A 15,874-nucleotide genomic window follows, 5' to 3' on the forward strand; every position below is an offset into this window, starting at 1 on the left:
AAACTTCACAAATATTTCCAATTCTTATTCGTATTTTTACGAACACTGTTTGAACGTTTTTCATTCGCAATTTGCTTGTGTAATATATTCACGGAAATATTTACAATCTATTGAAAATAATTTGATAAAAAATCGTACGAATCTTCGTTCACGTAAAAAAAAAAGAATGTCCACTGTAAAAAAAAAAATCTTAAACAAAAGAAAACGTAGTAATATAGAATAGAATCACGAGTATTTACGAGAAAAAGAAAACGATTAATTTGTATTATTTCCTCGAGTACGGGAATAAACTAATCCAACATCTTCATAAAGGAATTTTCCTATTTATATAAAAGAACGGGAAAGAAAACGCGAATAGAAGAATACGAATGAAAAAAAGTAAAAAAGTAGCGAGAAACAAAATTACCGAAGCCACGATTCACCACGAGAATTTTTCCCACGAAGCATCAACGTGTTACGTTTCCACGCGAGATAAAAATTTGTCTGCGGCTCGGTCTGACTCAGATCTTTATTTATGAACGATTTAAAAAAGCGGCACGGCTTCTGTAATAACAAAAACATTGACACACCGTCTCAGAGATAATTCTCTCTCCGTTTCTCTCTCTCTCTCTCTCTCTCTCTCTCTCTCTCTCTTCTCTTTCCACGACGAGAATAGTGGCGTGAAGAAAAGTCGAGGAGAGGAGAGACGAGAGAGGTTTGGTATCTCAGGCAAGCCTGTTTCCGCGAGCAGGTGCTTTATTCAGGTGGAAAATAACTACGTGGGATTTCGCGCTTTCCCAATCTCGTCACGTGCGAATTAACACGATTGTTTCCCCGTTGATAATCGAGTTAACGCGTAGAGTGATCGATGATCGATGATGGCGGATGGAGGAAAGCGAAGAAACTTCGTGATAGGTAAATTAATAAGCGGAGGAAAATAGATATTTCGTTGGATAATCGTTGCCGGAGTCGTAAGTGAGAGTTGGTGAGAGGGTTAATGATGGTGGTCACAGTCGAGGAAAAATAGAAATTTTTCTTATTTCGACATTTAATTAGTCAGAGAAATTTAGTTTCGCGGTTAGTTTGTTAACATTGGAAATCAAATTAACTGGTTTTATTTTATTTTTATAATTATTAAAAATGCGCAATCCAATTATTTTTACAATATCTTTTTAATTTTATGTGTATGCAGTTCAATTGTTATCGAGCAAAATATTTATGAAAATATTTTACATCGATGATCAATGATACAAATTAAATTTTTCGTCTATGTTCATTTCCATATATTGTGAAACGATAATTTCATAGATTTTCCACTTGATGTAAATCATCGGAAACAGGATGATAGCTGCACAAAAGAAATCCCAGAAAACTTATCCCTCAAAACTCACGAAACCTCAAGAAACAAGAACAGCAACATCCAACCATTCTCAACCAGATTCTCTCTATCCTTTTCCATCACCCCATAGAAAGGGGTAGATCCGGTATTTGGACAGTACAGATCTCGATTCCAAATATTTCGCGGATGGATGCGGATGCCATTGAAAGGAACGAAGCTGGAAAAGCTCCGTAAGGAAATCTTATCGTTGAATGGGCCTGGACAATGGTCCTGGGGCGGGTCGAGGAGAGGGAGGAAGGAAGGAAGGGAGCGTTGGGTGCTCCAAGGTGCGTCCACGCGGAAGAAGACTCGCGTGAAACGAGGAGAGCCGGTGCAGTGTGGAAAAGTAGAGAGATCTGGAGAAACTTGGCTGGTGGAATCGGTCTAAAAAACGCGTTCGACGCCACGTAGTCGCGACGATGAGAAAGGTTTTCTCGAAGGTGAGACGCGAGGAACGACGCGATATGCGCATACAAGGTGTTATGTTCAAGTGAGAACAGTGGAGTATCTCTCTGGAGGGACTGGAAATGTATAAGAAATGTGTTCTTATAGAAGTCGTTCTGTACTATGGGATACTGGTTATGTATTATTAATCTTTCTTTTTTTTTTTTTTTTTGTAAATGTAGAAATCGTGTAAAGGTAAGTTTTTTTTTCCTTCTGAATGGAATTATGTGAATTTAATTATGTGAATTTAATTATGTGAATTTATTACTGATTATGGAAAATATGCATATTTTCTTATTTTTTTTACATACCAGTGAAGATACATACCATTACAACGTTATAAAATATAATATACTTGAATCTAATTATTATAAATTGATAGAATGAATACAACAGTTGAAAAAGGATTAGTTCAGAAGATATTATTAATTTGAATTTTATAAAACTTATTCTTTGTTAATACTTTACGAATATTGAATATGCATATTTATTTCTTTTCTCTGAAAAAAGTAGGTAACAAGATGTAAAACCAACCCTTATAAACAAAAAAGATCAATTGATATCTCTAATCTAAAAGACTAAAATATTTTTTAAATAAATAGCTTAATAGCTTTCTTGTAGAAAATAATTACTATATGATTTTATTTAAAGAAATCAATTTATGTTCATCTATAGAAAAATCTATTAACAATATTTATAAAAATATTTTATTATAATTTCTATTCCTTACGAATTGAAATTTTGAAACATTCTGTGAGACACTCTTTTTCCCAATTCTTGCCTATTTCTCTCACTTTTATTATTCTTAAGAACATCATGATCGCGAACAAGGAAAACGCCTCTAGAGAAGAGGAAAACTTTTTCCGCCTCCTGTGAGGCGGTTAGAATCATGATCGACGGTGCAACTACCGCAACTGTGAAACGAGAAAAATTTTAGACGCCTCGAGAGAGGAAACGAATTATAAACTTACTATTCGTTGCAAGATACTTAACCGAAAGTATACGGTTAAGGGAAAGCGTGGGATAGTTGGTTAGAGATATATAATGAGGCCGAGATTAGGGACTTCTCAAATCTTCCTGTCGACTGTGATTACAGTTATAAAGTATAAAAAGTATAATAAGAAGAATCATTTGATTAAAAGTATAGAAAAATTGAAGGGAGATTTAGAAACAGCGATTATAACTGTATTTGTAATATAGAAATAAAAAACAAGGAAGGAAATGAGGATTAAAATAAAAGAATTGAAAAGAAATTACTTTGTTAATTATTGAAGAATAATTGAAGAATATTTTATCCTCCTATATATTCCTCTATATCCTTTCAACGGTGTATATAAAACGTCGTTTCAAAAAGTGGTGTGTAGGACGAAGACCTCTTTCGAGAGATTGGTCGATGGATAAAACGAAGTCTCGTCCCGATCGTTTCACGGTTCAGAGAAGAAAGGAGTAAAACAATCGCAGTTCGCCGCAACTAGAAACTCCCGCTATAGCGCTAGACATAATATTTACTTCTGCCAACCTGCCCCCTTTAGCCAGCCGCCACCGTGGCGGCCATTTTGGATTGGTAAGGTCGGCCGAAAGATCTACACTCGTATATTAATCGTTTCAATTATTACTCCTTTAATTATATCAATGATTTCAACTATTCTTTGTCCAACTCGTAAAGCAAGATAATTCAAAATCAGTTTGAAAATTATGATGAAGCGAAAGAAGTTTAGTTTCCGAACCGGAAGTCAAACTCGATTTCCCCTCTTCTTATAAATATAAACTTCGAAAACTAACAAAAACGCGGAAAAAGAACGAGTTGAACGAAGAAAAAAGAGAGAAGAGATTTTCACGAATCTTTTATTAAAATGTTTAAATATCTCGTTAAAATAATTTTATATGAATCATTCAGAAAAGAAAGATTAATCATTTCGAGATTAATTATCCAAAAGTAAGTTCCATTATCGATGCGGTATTCATTAGGGAAAAATAACTATCGAGACCACTTTATTCTCGCATACACACTGGCATCGAAAGTTTCGCGGAGGCGAGAAAGTTTCTATTTCCATCACGGCAATCCGTGTAAAACCAGTCCTGCTGGTCCAGGCAAGGGCACGCATAGATTACGAGTTAAATGGTTTTAGGATATTGGCATCGCGACACTCGAAGAAAACGAGATGGCGGCCAGAAAAATCCTCTCGACTCGGTCATTACTCGTCGCGATATTTTTCCTCTCTTTTTAATCGAGTAATTGGAACCCATTTCAAGTTTCTCCCTATCTTTTCACCCTTTATTCGCCTCTGTCCTCCTTTCCTTCCTTCCTCTTCTTCTTCTTCTTCTTCTTCCTATCGAGTTACATTATATTTTGCCTCTCGTTTGATATAGTATAACGTGTAACGTGAAATTAAATCGGGTCAATTAAGAACGAGTATTAATTTTGCTCATTAATCATCGGTGCGCGGGTACATCGATTATTTATTCGTAAATCAAATTTAATTACTGGCCGCGCACGACCCCGGCTGGATTTACTCGGCCGAATAAATCAATGATTGTCCGAGGTGGGTAAGCAGCACGAGGACGAGGAACGTGGTGGACACGGTGGAGGAACGGGTTTTGGGAAATGAACGTGATCTGCGGATATTCGCTGATGTTTACGCGGAATGCGTGGGGAGTGAATTATACGGTGAATTATGTATAACGTTTTACGTAGGATATTATGTAGCAATTTGATGACAGGTTTTGAAGTGGTGTAGAGCAGTGGTGTAAAATTTGGTAGAAAAAGGTAATTTTTGATTAATTTTAATGGATTTTATATATATACGGTCAATTATCCATAATGCTGTTATATATCGTGTAGCATTTTGATGACAGATTGGAGTTGCGCGGAATAGGGAAAAGTTTGAAGAAGAAGATAATTTTTGATCAATTTCGATGAATTATACGGTCCATTATTCGTAATATTTTATGATGGGGCAATATAGAACGAAGAAAAATTTGGAAAAGATGGTCGTGAATTAAATCTGATATGTCGATGAAGTTGAAATATTCATTGCAATGATTATTTAAATATCTGAATAACGAGTAATGATTTATTTTAAAAATAAAAGCAATATACTCTACCTTATGTCGATTCATATTTTATATCTATACGTATATACTTTTTGCGATAAATATCATTTCTATTTCTGTAGAAATTTATAAAATTAATGTAATCTAATCGAATATCGATTGATAAAAAAATGAATGTTATTACGTAGATATATAAATAGCGACGTGATTCAAAAATCTTCCAACAGGAAAATGAAAAGGAAAACGAGACTGTATTTAAAAACAGTTGCTAAACAATTGGTAAATACGCGGGAAAAAAGCGTGAATTTCGTCTCTTTTACGATATTTCATAATGGATAAAAAAAAACTACTTGTGAACTGTTCACAAATAATCTTAAAAATAATCTTAATAATAACTCTAATAATAAACTTGTGAAAAAAAAAAAATTAATTCATTTCACATATTCGTGAAGAAAAACAAATTATCTAAAATTTGAAACACGATTTTTCCACTTAAACAAATCCAGACCCATAAATTTGTCGCAGCGTAAAAATCGCGTCGAAGGGGGCAAAAAGATTGGTCGATTCCTGATTTCGTTCCCGGGAAGCCGACGAAAAATCCATCCTTTCACTTCCACGTGTCGAGCATCCGTACGCCCGATGGAAAACAAGGGAGTCGGTGAATTCGGGTCACGTGCGAGACGAATACTTGGAAAATTCCATTTTACTCGTATACACACGGCGGATACCGAACGTATAACCTACGAACGAGCCCTTAAACCACGATGGTCCCTCTCACAGATCAGTGGAACGAGGAATAAAGTCGTTCTTATGCGTTTCAACTGTGGGATATATCGATTAGGAACGGTTTCTTACTTTCTCCTCCGATCGTCTGATGGAATAAAAAATAATAATACCTCGTCTTCGTCCATCCGCTCATTATCATCAGTGTGAAAGTAAAAGTGAATGTTTCTTCTTATGCTGATGACTTACGATGAGATATTTGATTATTGGAAATTTATTTACAACATTATTTGTAGAATAATGTAATTTCATGTAATTTGTGATAATGAATTAATGGAATGTTTAATGCATGTTGAGAAATATAAATAATATTTAGAATTAAAATAATCTTCTCGACTCTTGAACTTTAGAAATATTAATACGTAATTGTAATTGTGTATGTTGTATAAAATTTTACACAATATAAGCAATTCCAGTCTTGTATTGCATATACGATGATTAAATTCTATCATCCTATCATAGAAGCTTTTAAATCAACCAATTCTTCGTTTGTCCATTCTTCCTCTACCAAAACTTTCCAAAGTTCTCCATTCCTCGTTTTTCATCAAATCTCCTTCAGGAGATCATCCCCCAGAAACCTTTCCAAAAGGTCGGCTACTCTCCTCTCCGAGAAAGTTGTCAGTTGCGGGTTCTGTCGGCTCGTCGAAGCAAACCTGGTCCACCCTCCACAGTTTCGCATTGTTATTCTAGATTGCATTGCAAATTAGATCACGGACTGGCGTCTCATCACCCTTCTACCATCTCGTCCGCTCAAGTTGCGACATCGTCGCCCTGCTGCTCCTCCTCGTAACCCATCCTTCCACCCCTTTTCAGCTTGTATTTCTGCCACTCCTTCTACCATCTTGCGGAACAGTGTCGCGAGATCGTGTACACGCTCCAGGCGCGTGGAAACATGGGAAAGAAAGCGAATTGTTTTCGAGGGCCAATTTACCCGAGGCAACCCCTGTGTTTCCCTTCTTCTCGCTTCCTGAGATAATTGTCGAACCGTGTCCGTGATTCTTCTTAGTGGGGATGAGGCCAAGATTTTTGAGAAAACGCTTTTCAACCAACGCTCTCTCCGCCATTGGGTCAGTAGAAATGTTGGCAAGTAGGGAAGGGTGTCGTTTTACTTATTTATTTCTTAGTGGTGCAATTTACAATTGAAAATCCAGAGGAAGTTTGGATGATTTTAGAAATAAGTGTCGAAGAATAACGATTCTTAAACCATTTAGATGATTCTTTCTCGATCTTCATCCTTCTCCTCTTCTCCATTTATATACGTCTTCAATGATCGATATTTTGACAAAGTAGTTTTCGTATATTCTTTAGCGTTTGGATAATAAAATTTTATGCTTTGCACAAACTATTTAACTCAAAGTTCAAAATTTACGATTCAAACTTTAATAAATTCAAAGTTTAATAAATACAATTGTTGCAAATCCGAATTTTCCGAGGTAGATTTTCCAAATTCTTAAATAAAAAAACCCATAAAAAGAAACCATAAAATACAACGTGTCCCGACAATTAACCCACGAAGTACGGCATCAAGACTCGACCTTGAAGCTCCCTCCTCATCAATGCCAAAAAAACCGATACCCTTCCCTCTTGTATCCCCATTGTTTTTCCTTCCACCTAGAATCTTCCTCCTCCCTCCGCATTGTTCCACCTTTTCAACCTTGTCGGCGCAACTTTCCTCCTTTCTATTTTCCCTCCACCCACCCTTCTCCCTCCCCCTTCCGAAGGAGGAAAGCGAACGGTCCTCCTCGTCGCTTCCACAAAAGATTTATTTCCAGCAGACGCGACAAGAGCTGATAACATCACCGTCGGAAACAGGGAAGGAGGGGGAGGGGAGGGGGTGGAGGAGGAGGCGGAGGAGGAGTGAGAGGAACGTCCCTGATTCGATTTGTCTCGCGCTACGACGTGCTTATGGCCCTGACGTCGGACTTCCGGAAGACAGGACGTATTGTTTGCCTCCGAGGACGTCGTCGACGTCTATCTAGACGTTATCGATCTATCCTCCCGCTTACCAACGCCGCGCAAATAGAAATTAACCGATAAATTTTCGGCCAGGCAAATGGCCACCAGATGGATCCCTCTTTGGGGGAGGAGGGGGAAGGTCTACGATCGATTCGACGAATCGCGGGGACACGTGATCCGCCCTTAAATCTTCGAGCACGTGGAGAAGTGTGTATCTGCAAGTTTGGGGATTATATCGTTGTGAAAATTTGGGGTTGGAAATTTGAGGGGGATATTTTAGGGAGTTGTGGATGTATTTGGATAATTTATCGGTCTGGAACGTGTACGATTAACGTGTACGTGATAGCGTGAAATTGAAGACCGAGAAAGGGGGATGAAAATCTTGCAAGATTTGAGAATCTTGCAATGATTTCGTTAAATTTTTTAAAACGAATTTATAATAGGAATTAAATTATGATTGAGTCAAAATATGAATTTAGAAATTGATTTGAAAGTACGTCTAAAAGTTGATTGTATATCCAAAAATAATAAAAAAGAAATTCGTACAAACATATATGTATGTTCCATTTTTCTTTATTTATGAAACGTAACGAATTTTGCATTATCTCCACAAAATGTTCAATGTTCTCTGAATTTACCATAAACCTACTCCAACATTTTAAGTCGAGATGCGCGCATTTTAAATACGATCGATAAATAAAAAATCCAATGGATTTAAATCCGGAAATTTGTTCAATTTACCCCAAAAGCATTCGTCTAAAAATTACCGATGTCGTGATTCCATTCGCAATATTTCTCACGCCTCGCATAAAGTGAAATATAATAAAAGTACTTTTACATTAACAATCATCGAGCTTGAAGTAGATCGCTACTAAATCACAGAGGCGGATGTATATTCCACGCTTCCACGTAGCCTACCGCGAATAAATCGTTCGCGGAAGCATCGGAGCGACCGCAGAGAAGATGAAGCTCCGGCAAAGGGAAAACCTTGAGGAAGGAAAGCCTCGTCTGGAGAGAGAACAAAGGTGAAAAAGAACAAAGAGCGCGCGGTAGAAGAAAAAGCTTGGGCAGGGAAAGCGAGGAGAGAGAGAGGCAGGGAGGGGGAAGAGGAGGAAAAAAGAGGAGGAAAAAAAAAGCGGAGGAGGAGGAGGAGGAGGAGGAAGAGGAGGAGGATGGAATGTGGGCGCGAGAGTCGTGGTCTGGTTTTCCAGACGGGCAACGAGAGGAAAACATGTGGGTTAGATAGGCGCAGCTGCGCTACTACCATCCCGACCGAGATTAGATATCAGCAAGCTTTTTTCCAGACAGCCTTCGACGTTCCACGAATCGTGTAATAATCTCTGTCGAAGGCCAAAGACGAGAACCACCTCCAACAGATGGGAAATCGTACTTTCTTCGCTTTTTACATTGCCTATCTTTACCGTGTTATCCGCCGTGACCTTATTAGTGATCCATAGAAGCAATGTGAATAAGCGTTCTGAAAAATCTCGTATGAGGTCGAATGATTGGACGTGGAAGTGTGGATGTATTGGAAAATATTGTCGAGGTCGAGGTTATTTGGTAGTTGACATGTCTGTGTCCTGTGATAAATCATTGAATTAAGATTATATAAAAATTTTACTCGAATAGGAGGAAGATATCTTTAAAATTTGGAAGAAAAGGAAGGGATGAATTTGATTTATTTTTATATTTTAAAAGAGAAACGATCCTTTTTACTTGAAACTATTGAAGTGCTTATAAATTGCAAATGACGAGAAATTATCCATCTCTGCATTTGCTCTAATCCTAATATGAAATATGAAATGATGTAAAAATAACAAAATAAGGAGATTTGGACTTTGTGATATTTTGTAAGAAACATTTGATATATATATTAAATAAAAACTTAAACATTTTTAAAGACCTATAAATGCGTGAGTTCGTTCAAAATTCAATCAAGTATTAATGCAGTATTAATCATCTAATTTTCGATGATTACTAAATATATGATCCTAAAATATATTTGATCCAAAGCAATCACAGATTATCGATTTGTTTTAGAAGAAATATAATTCAACATATATTGCATAATATTGCATTAAAGGATTATTAACCTTCATGTATTATATAATAATCCTTTAGAAAAGATATATACATAGAATACAGTTTATCTCCAGTGAACAAAATCCTTTCAATAATAAAAATTAAATTATAAAATATTCGTGAATATGAAATATGGAACATTGTCCAATAAAATTGATAAATCGAGAGAATTATTTTAAATGAATGAAAACGCGTAATTCATATTTGACAGAAGTTTGTACACGGAAATATCATGAATCATAGATGTCAATATTTTTTCAAAAAGTATTGTTGATTATGTTAAGAGCGATGGTTCTTAGATCATCAGTCGATATTTATAAACATGAGAATATCGTTGATATTATAAATTCATAATACAGCAGTTCACAGATCTAAGAAGATGAAAGGGGATACAGTTCTAATGATAAACATTTCATCTACTGAAATGTTGATTCCTGACCTGATTCCTTCACTGTCGCCGTTTTTCCAACAGTATCTTAAATTTAGTCGGATACATTTAGACGAAAAATGAGACCGAACGATCAAATAAATAATTATTTAATATAATTCTAAATATTTCACGAAAATTTAGAATAAATCAAAAGATATCGAACTAATTCAAAAGATTAATTTTGTAATTTAATATATTTATATTTAATTCAATTTAATAAAAGAATATTTCTAGAAAAAGTAAAATTATTTTTATCTAAAATCCTATAATTCATATGAACAATATCCCTCTGATTATATTATAATTCATATTTCTCTTCCTAACCCTTAGTTCAAACGAATATATATTTACAAACTAAAAATTAAAAAACAAATCATTCGCAAATTTATATATAACGAGAAAATAACAATTACATCGATAATCAATGTTTTTTTACGAATATACTTCCAAAGAAGACCGAAAAGAAAAAAAAAAAATAAAGAAATTTGCGAAAGATTAATTTCTTTCATAACTTTTGTCGATAAGTATATGTAACAATACGTTAATTACTTTAATTTCCCATTTATATATTCACGATCGTGTTTTCAAAAAAAAAAAAAAAAAAAAAGAAAATTTTGATGCAAATTTTGTAGCAAAAAGGAAAAGGTAACGAATCACTCACCGGTGTCCCAGGATGACGGTGGTGGTCCTGCAGCAGGAGGCGTCGTTGGTGCGACGCCGGAAGTTCCTCGCGATGATGATGATGATGATGATGATGGCGGTGATGATGATGCCGATGGTGGTGCAAGATCGAGGCGGAAGCAGGCTCGTGCAGTAGCAGCCTACGATGATGAAGATGATGCGATACCGTCGCAAGGACACCCACCAGTGCTCCGACTATCAGGACGAGCACCACTGACACTATGTAGCTACTCGCGTTCACTGTAAACAGAAATTCGAAATCGTGTTTTAGTTCGTGTTCCCCTTGCGTGCTTAAGTAATAATATTGATGGTTAATAGAGACAAAGATGAGATTTTGAATAATTTTGTAGATAGGAAATCTTGATTTTTAGTTAATACTTTTAAAATTTTAACGAAAACTTGGCATACAAAAATTTATACGAATATGACGTGAAAAATGGAAGATGGATTGGATAATGATTGTGGTAAGAATCATTTAGAAAATTCTCTTAAGCACCAGTTGCTTAAGTGAAAAGTAGTATTGCGTAATCTGTGTGACAGTGATAAGTGACAGTGACGTTTTTCTTCGCGAGCACGCTTCTTTTCCTGATCATTTCTCTGGGAATCTAGAAAGTTGATTCGGTGAAATACACACTCGAGATAAGTGTGACTCTAGGAAATGATAGTGACGTGCATTCGAGGAATAAATTAGAACGTACAAGTGACTTCATTTCTCTCTGGAAATTAATGGACACGTTTCTTATTCTGTTTATATTATTATCATCGATAATTTATCAATTTCTTGTCATACGTAAGTATGTATGTATACAAGTATGTATGTATACATTTTGTATGTATACAAAAATTATATTGGAAAGAAAAGAAAAACTGCCAACTTGAACAATCCTTATCTCCATTGAATATTCATCCTTGCAAGAATCTTTTTAATTTTCTTCAAAATATCGAAATTTTTCAGTATCCAAACTCCATTTACCTATTTTAAAATCTTTGATTAATTTTAAAATGAATCGTTAAATGAAAAAAATTGAGAAACACTGAAATGACGTATAATTGAATTTAAGACAATTTCAAGTGTAAAAATTTCAGAATATAATAATATTACTTACAAAACACAATTTCAAAGTGTTTTTGAATTTGAGTTAAAATTGTTTCCATATAATTTTAAATAACAATTTAAGCGATATTTCTTTGAACAAATATTCTCCAATCTCTTAATCTCTAAATCCCTTTTACTTCATCATTTACCCTCTCGTAATCACCGACATAACAAACAGCAGAAACTAAAAAAAAAAAGCTAAAATGTGAATTCAGTTCGGAAGAATTCGAACCGTTTTTTGAAATAAGACCAGTGGTGGCTTTTTCAACGTCGTTGAAAATCGTCGTTCACGCGACAGTGTACCAAAGGTATCGACTAACTTCCCGCTTCCAGTCAATTTCGTACGTGATGCGTGAAAAAGACTCGAAGGCACAAAGTTTCCATCCTCCGGGACCTTTCCCCATTCACCGGGCCCACGGGGGTGGAAAATTTCTTATAGTCACGCTCCTGCGTCCGACATCTCAAGTAGCTTTGTCTCCGCGAGCGAAATTCCGGGAAATTATACGGGGGTGCCCAACTTTTCGACACGGTTTCCTCGCCCATTGGAATACGGGGGATGAAAAATTTCTCTTGCAAAAATAATATTCACTCGTGTTATGATAGTAATATTATAATTTTTAGAAACGATTATCTTTGCAACGTGAAAGTGTATATTTTTCGTAACACGAGTTAAATTTATTCTCTCTATGTTATTACAATATGATTAAAAGTTAATGATTTTTATTTTTACTTGAAATTGAACATTTTAAGACGATCTTTTTTCGATATCGATTTGAAATTCCATTAAAACTGCTCGTAGCATTTTCTCATTTGACCCAACATCAAATCAATATTTTCCACCGACTGATTCCAACGAGACATTTCCAGTTACGAAACCTCCTCTTTCCCCACAAGAACTTGCATAACCATTCAAATTTTCAACCCTCGTCTTCCCTTAAAGAAACACATTGTCCCCGATGAAATAACTAAAACATTATCTTTACATTAATTAAAATCTCTTATTTTTCACAATATTAAGTTCCGTTTTTTAAATTTCGAAAAAATCTATATATATATATATATTTAAAAATTAAATATCTAACTTATCTTAACACCAAGAAACAAAAACATTTCAATTTTCTCTTAGAGAAAAACGTGCCTATTCGTGTATATTTTTACAATCGAACAAAATGTATTTAGAACCTGACTAATTAACATTAAAAACGCATAAACTATAAACGCAAACTATTATCTCCATAGATAAAGCGTTTACAAGCAAAAAAGGGGTATAAAATTCATCCAATCTTCTCGGCCAATCTACCAAGCGTCTCGCCTCATCCCGAGAATAAGTAAGGTGCAAAATGCACAAGAAGGGAGCGGCAAACCGAGGCAAACAACGTCACACGGTCATAATTTGCCGTGTATCCAAAGAGGTGAGCCAGAAACTGCACAAGTCTGTGTGGCGTGCGTACGTGTGTGGACGAGGACGTGGCGGCCGCGATTGGCGGGACAGGATGAGACACGACCATAAAACCTTATCAACGTTCATCATCGCCGGTTCAACGGTTTGAACCGCTCGTCACCCGGCGCTCGTTAAACGCTGTACGAGTCGCGACGGTGCAGCACCCCGTGGCCCCGTCGTGGTCACGTCGAGACTCTAACAACGGCGAACGAAAAAAAGAGGCAGGAAAGGGCGAAAAGAGGTCCCTGACCCTGGGCTCAAACTTCGCCGAAACGGTCGCGCACCACGAGCTACGAGTCCCGTGTGGACAAAGGATCCCGAAAGCGACGCGACGACTCGCTGGAAACTCGCTCGGGATCGCTCTGGCCTCGATGCTCGAGGAATTTTTATACAAAGGAACGATGGGCTGCGAGCATTATATTTTGGCAGCAAGGGTTGAAGAATTTTGGTTTTTAAAGTGAAGGCAGGAAATTAATTGAACGGAAGATGTCGAGGAACTTTTGCATACGAACGAATCATTCGTGAATAGGATTATTATTATTTGGGAGGAAAGAGTCAAAGTTTTTAAAATTTACAAGTTCTAAATATTAATTGCGACAATTTGGTATTAATTTAGGCAAGATTTAACCGAGATTTGATCGAGAAATTTATATATTATTTATAAAAAGAATTAGAAAAAGTACTTTTCGTTTCCAAAAGTATCTAGATAATACCTTGATCCCTACATTTTAAACATCAGAAAATCGAGAAATATTAATTTAATATTCACAGACTGGTATATCGACAATTTTACTAAAAAAAAAGAGAAAGAATCTATTCAATCAGTTACAAACTATCCCAAAAATCTTTGAGCAAACTTACACTACATCAATCCATATTTCCAAACTTCATCATCTCTAAAATTCCTCCCTCAACGTTCCCAATCACATAACCCTCGATCTCTCCCCGCCACATGCCCGAATCCTAATATGTCCGAACGAAAGCAAGCAAGCAAGCAAGCAAGTAACTTGGAAACGAAAGCAAAGGTCACGCGTCCTGTCCAAGGCTCCGTCGCGTGTCAATATTTGACGTAGCGTTTAGAACGTCTGGCGTCTCGGCCGCCAGACAGGACATCCAGGACATCCATGCGCCATTTACCGTGCCCCTTGGCCGAGGGAAAGAATCGGTCGAAGGAAAGAAAAATGGAAAACGGAGGCATGGTGTCGCGTTGCCGGCAATTTGGCGAGGGTCGTTCACTTCCTGCTCTCAAGGAGGAACGCTCGGCATTCCGGTCGAGCGCGCGATCAAAGGCGAGAGCACGCGATTTTTTTTCTCTTCTTCTTTCCTTCTTCTTTCTCTCCTTCTCTCTCTCTTTCTTTTTTTTCTCCCCTCTTGCGGAGGCCAGAGATTTCCCTGAAGAGGTTTTGAAAGGCGACCTTCGTGACTCCGCGCGAGCCAACTGTTGTTGGAGTTGGCAGCGGATCGTATATGCCGGCCACGATTCTCCTCATCGAGGAGAGGAGAGAGGGAGAGGGGAGGAGAGAGTGAGAGCCGTCTATAGCAGAGAGCTGTATATAGCAGGATCGCGGCATATTATCCTCGAAGACGGTTGTACATACCCCTCTTTCCATCCTCTCTCTTTTTACCTGCTCTAGCGCCTGAAAGGGACTGTCAGGTAGCCGGGGCCCTTCCACTCTTCTCCAGATATTTCTGGCTGTCCCTGTTCGACGGATGGGGCCCCTCTGACGTGGCGACAGACTCGATCACGACATCGGTGATCCTTCGAATACGAAGGATACGATTTATGTCGGGGATGGGTAGCGATGGGTGCAAATGCGGCGTGAACAGAATTGTTTGAAAAATATTCCTTTCCTCGCAATATCGTATTAATCTAGTATTAATCGATATCGATAACTATCGATTTAAAAATGTAAATTGGAAGATTAATTGTTTCATTGGTAAATGATTATATATAATAAGAATCATCCGATTGAATGAAAAATGAAATTACAATTTATATCAAAATATAATACTTGTAATTTACTGAGAATTATTTTTCTTATGAATGAATTCAAAGTAATTTTTTTATTTCGTACGACAAAAACCTCGTAATTAAAAAAAAAAAAAAGGAATTCGAAGAATTTTTAAACACGCCCGATATTTCAGGATTAAAACGAGTCGTATATCGATAACCTAATTCTTCATCCTATCGCGATACAGTATAAATTGGTTACACGTATTAACCAACGAACCGCTAAAAAGCTGGCGATCGACGCGACAGAAAAATCGTTGCTTCGAATCCAGCGGGGGCCAATTCCGCGTTCGTTCACCGATCACTAAAAATTACAGCATCACTTCGTAAACCGTTCCAATCGATGTCGGCTGTCTCGATCGAAAATCCATTCAAATTGTACCGTCGAAGCCTGGACGAGTGTCGCACGAACCATCAAGTTTCGACGAGTGGCAAGATGAGTCAGCTCTGCTTTATCAATTCCCCTTCACACAGAAATTTATCAATTATCCTTCACACGATCTTTCATCAATTCCTTCTCACACGGAAATTTATCAATT

At 36.9% G+C, this 15,874-nt stretch overlaps 1 protein-coding gene across 1 annotated transcript in view; it reads right to left on the reverse strand.

The window, feature by feature from the left end:
• The window catches only part of LOC122715397 (mucin-19-like), an 83,886-nt gene that overhangs the window by 16,222 nt on the left and 51,790 nt on the right, over window positions 1-15,874 (reverse strand). The window contains exon 3 of the mRNA XM_043937553.1: window positions 10,768-11,027. Within this exon, the coding sequence (XP_043793488.1) occupies window positions 10,768-11,027 (260 nt within the window). The remainder of the gene's footprint in view (window positions 1-10,767; window positions 11,028-15,874) is intronic.

This window comes from Apis laboriosa, unplaced genomic scaffold (genome assembly GCF_014066325.1).
Source record: "Apis laboriosa isolate Shangri-la unplaced genomic scaffold, ASM1406632v1 scaffold350_cov158, whole genome shotgun sequence".
NCBI classification, from domain to species: domain Eukaryota; kingdom Metazoa; phylum Arthropoda; class Insecta; order Hymenoptera; family Apidae; genus Apis; species Apis laboriosa.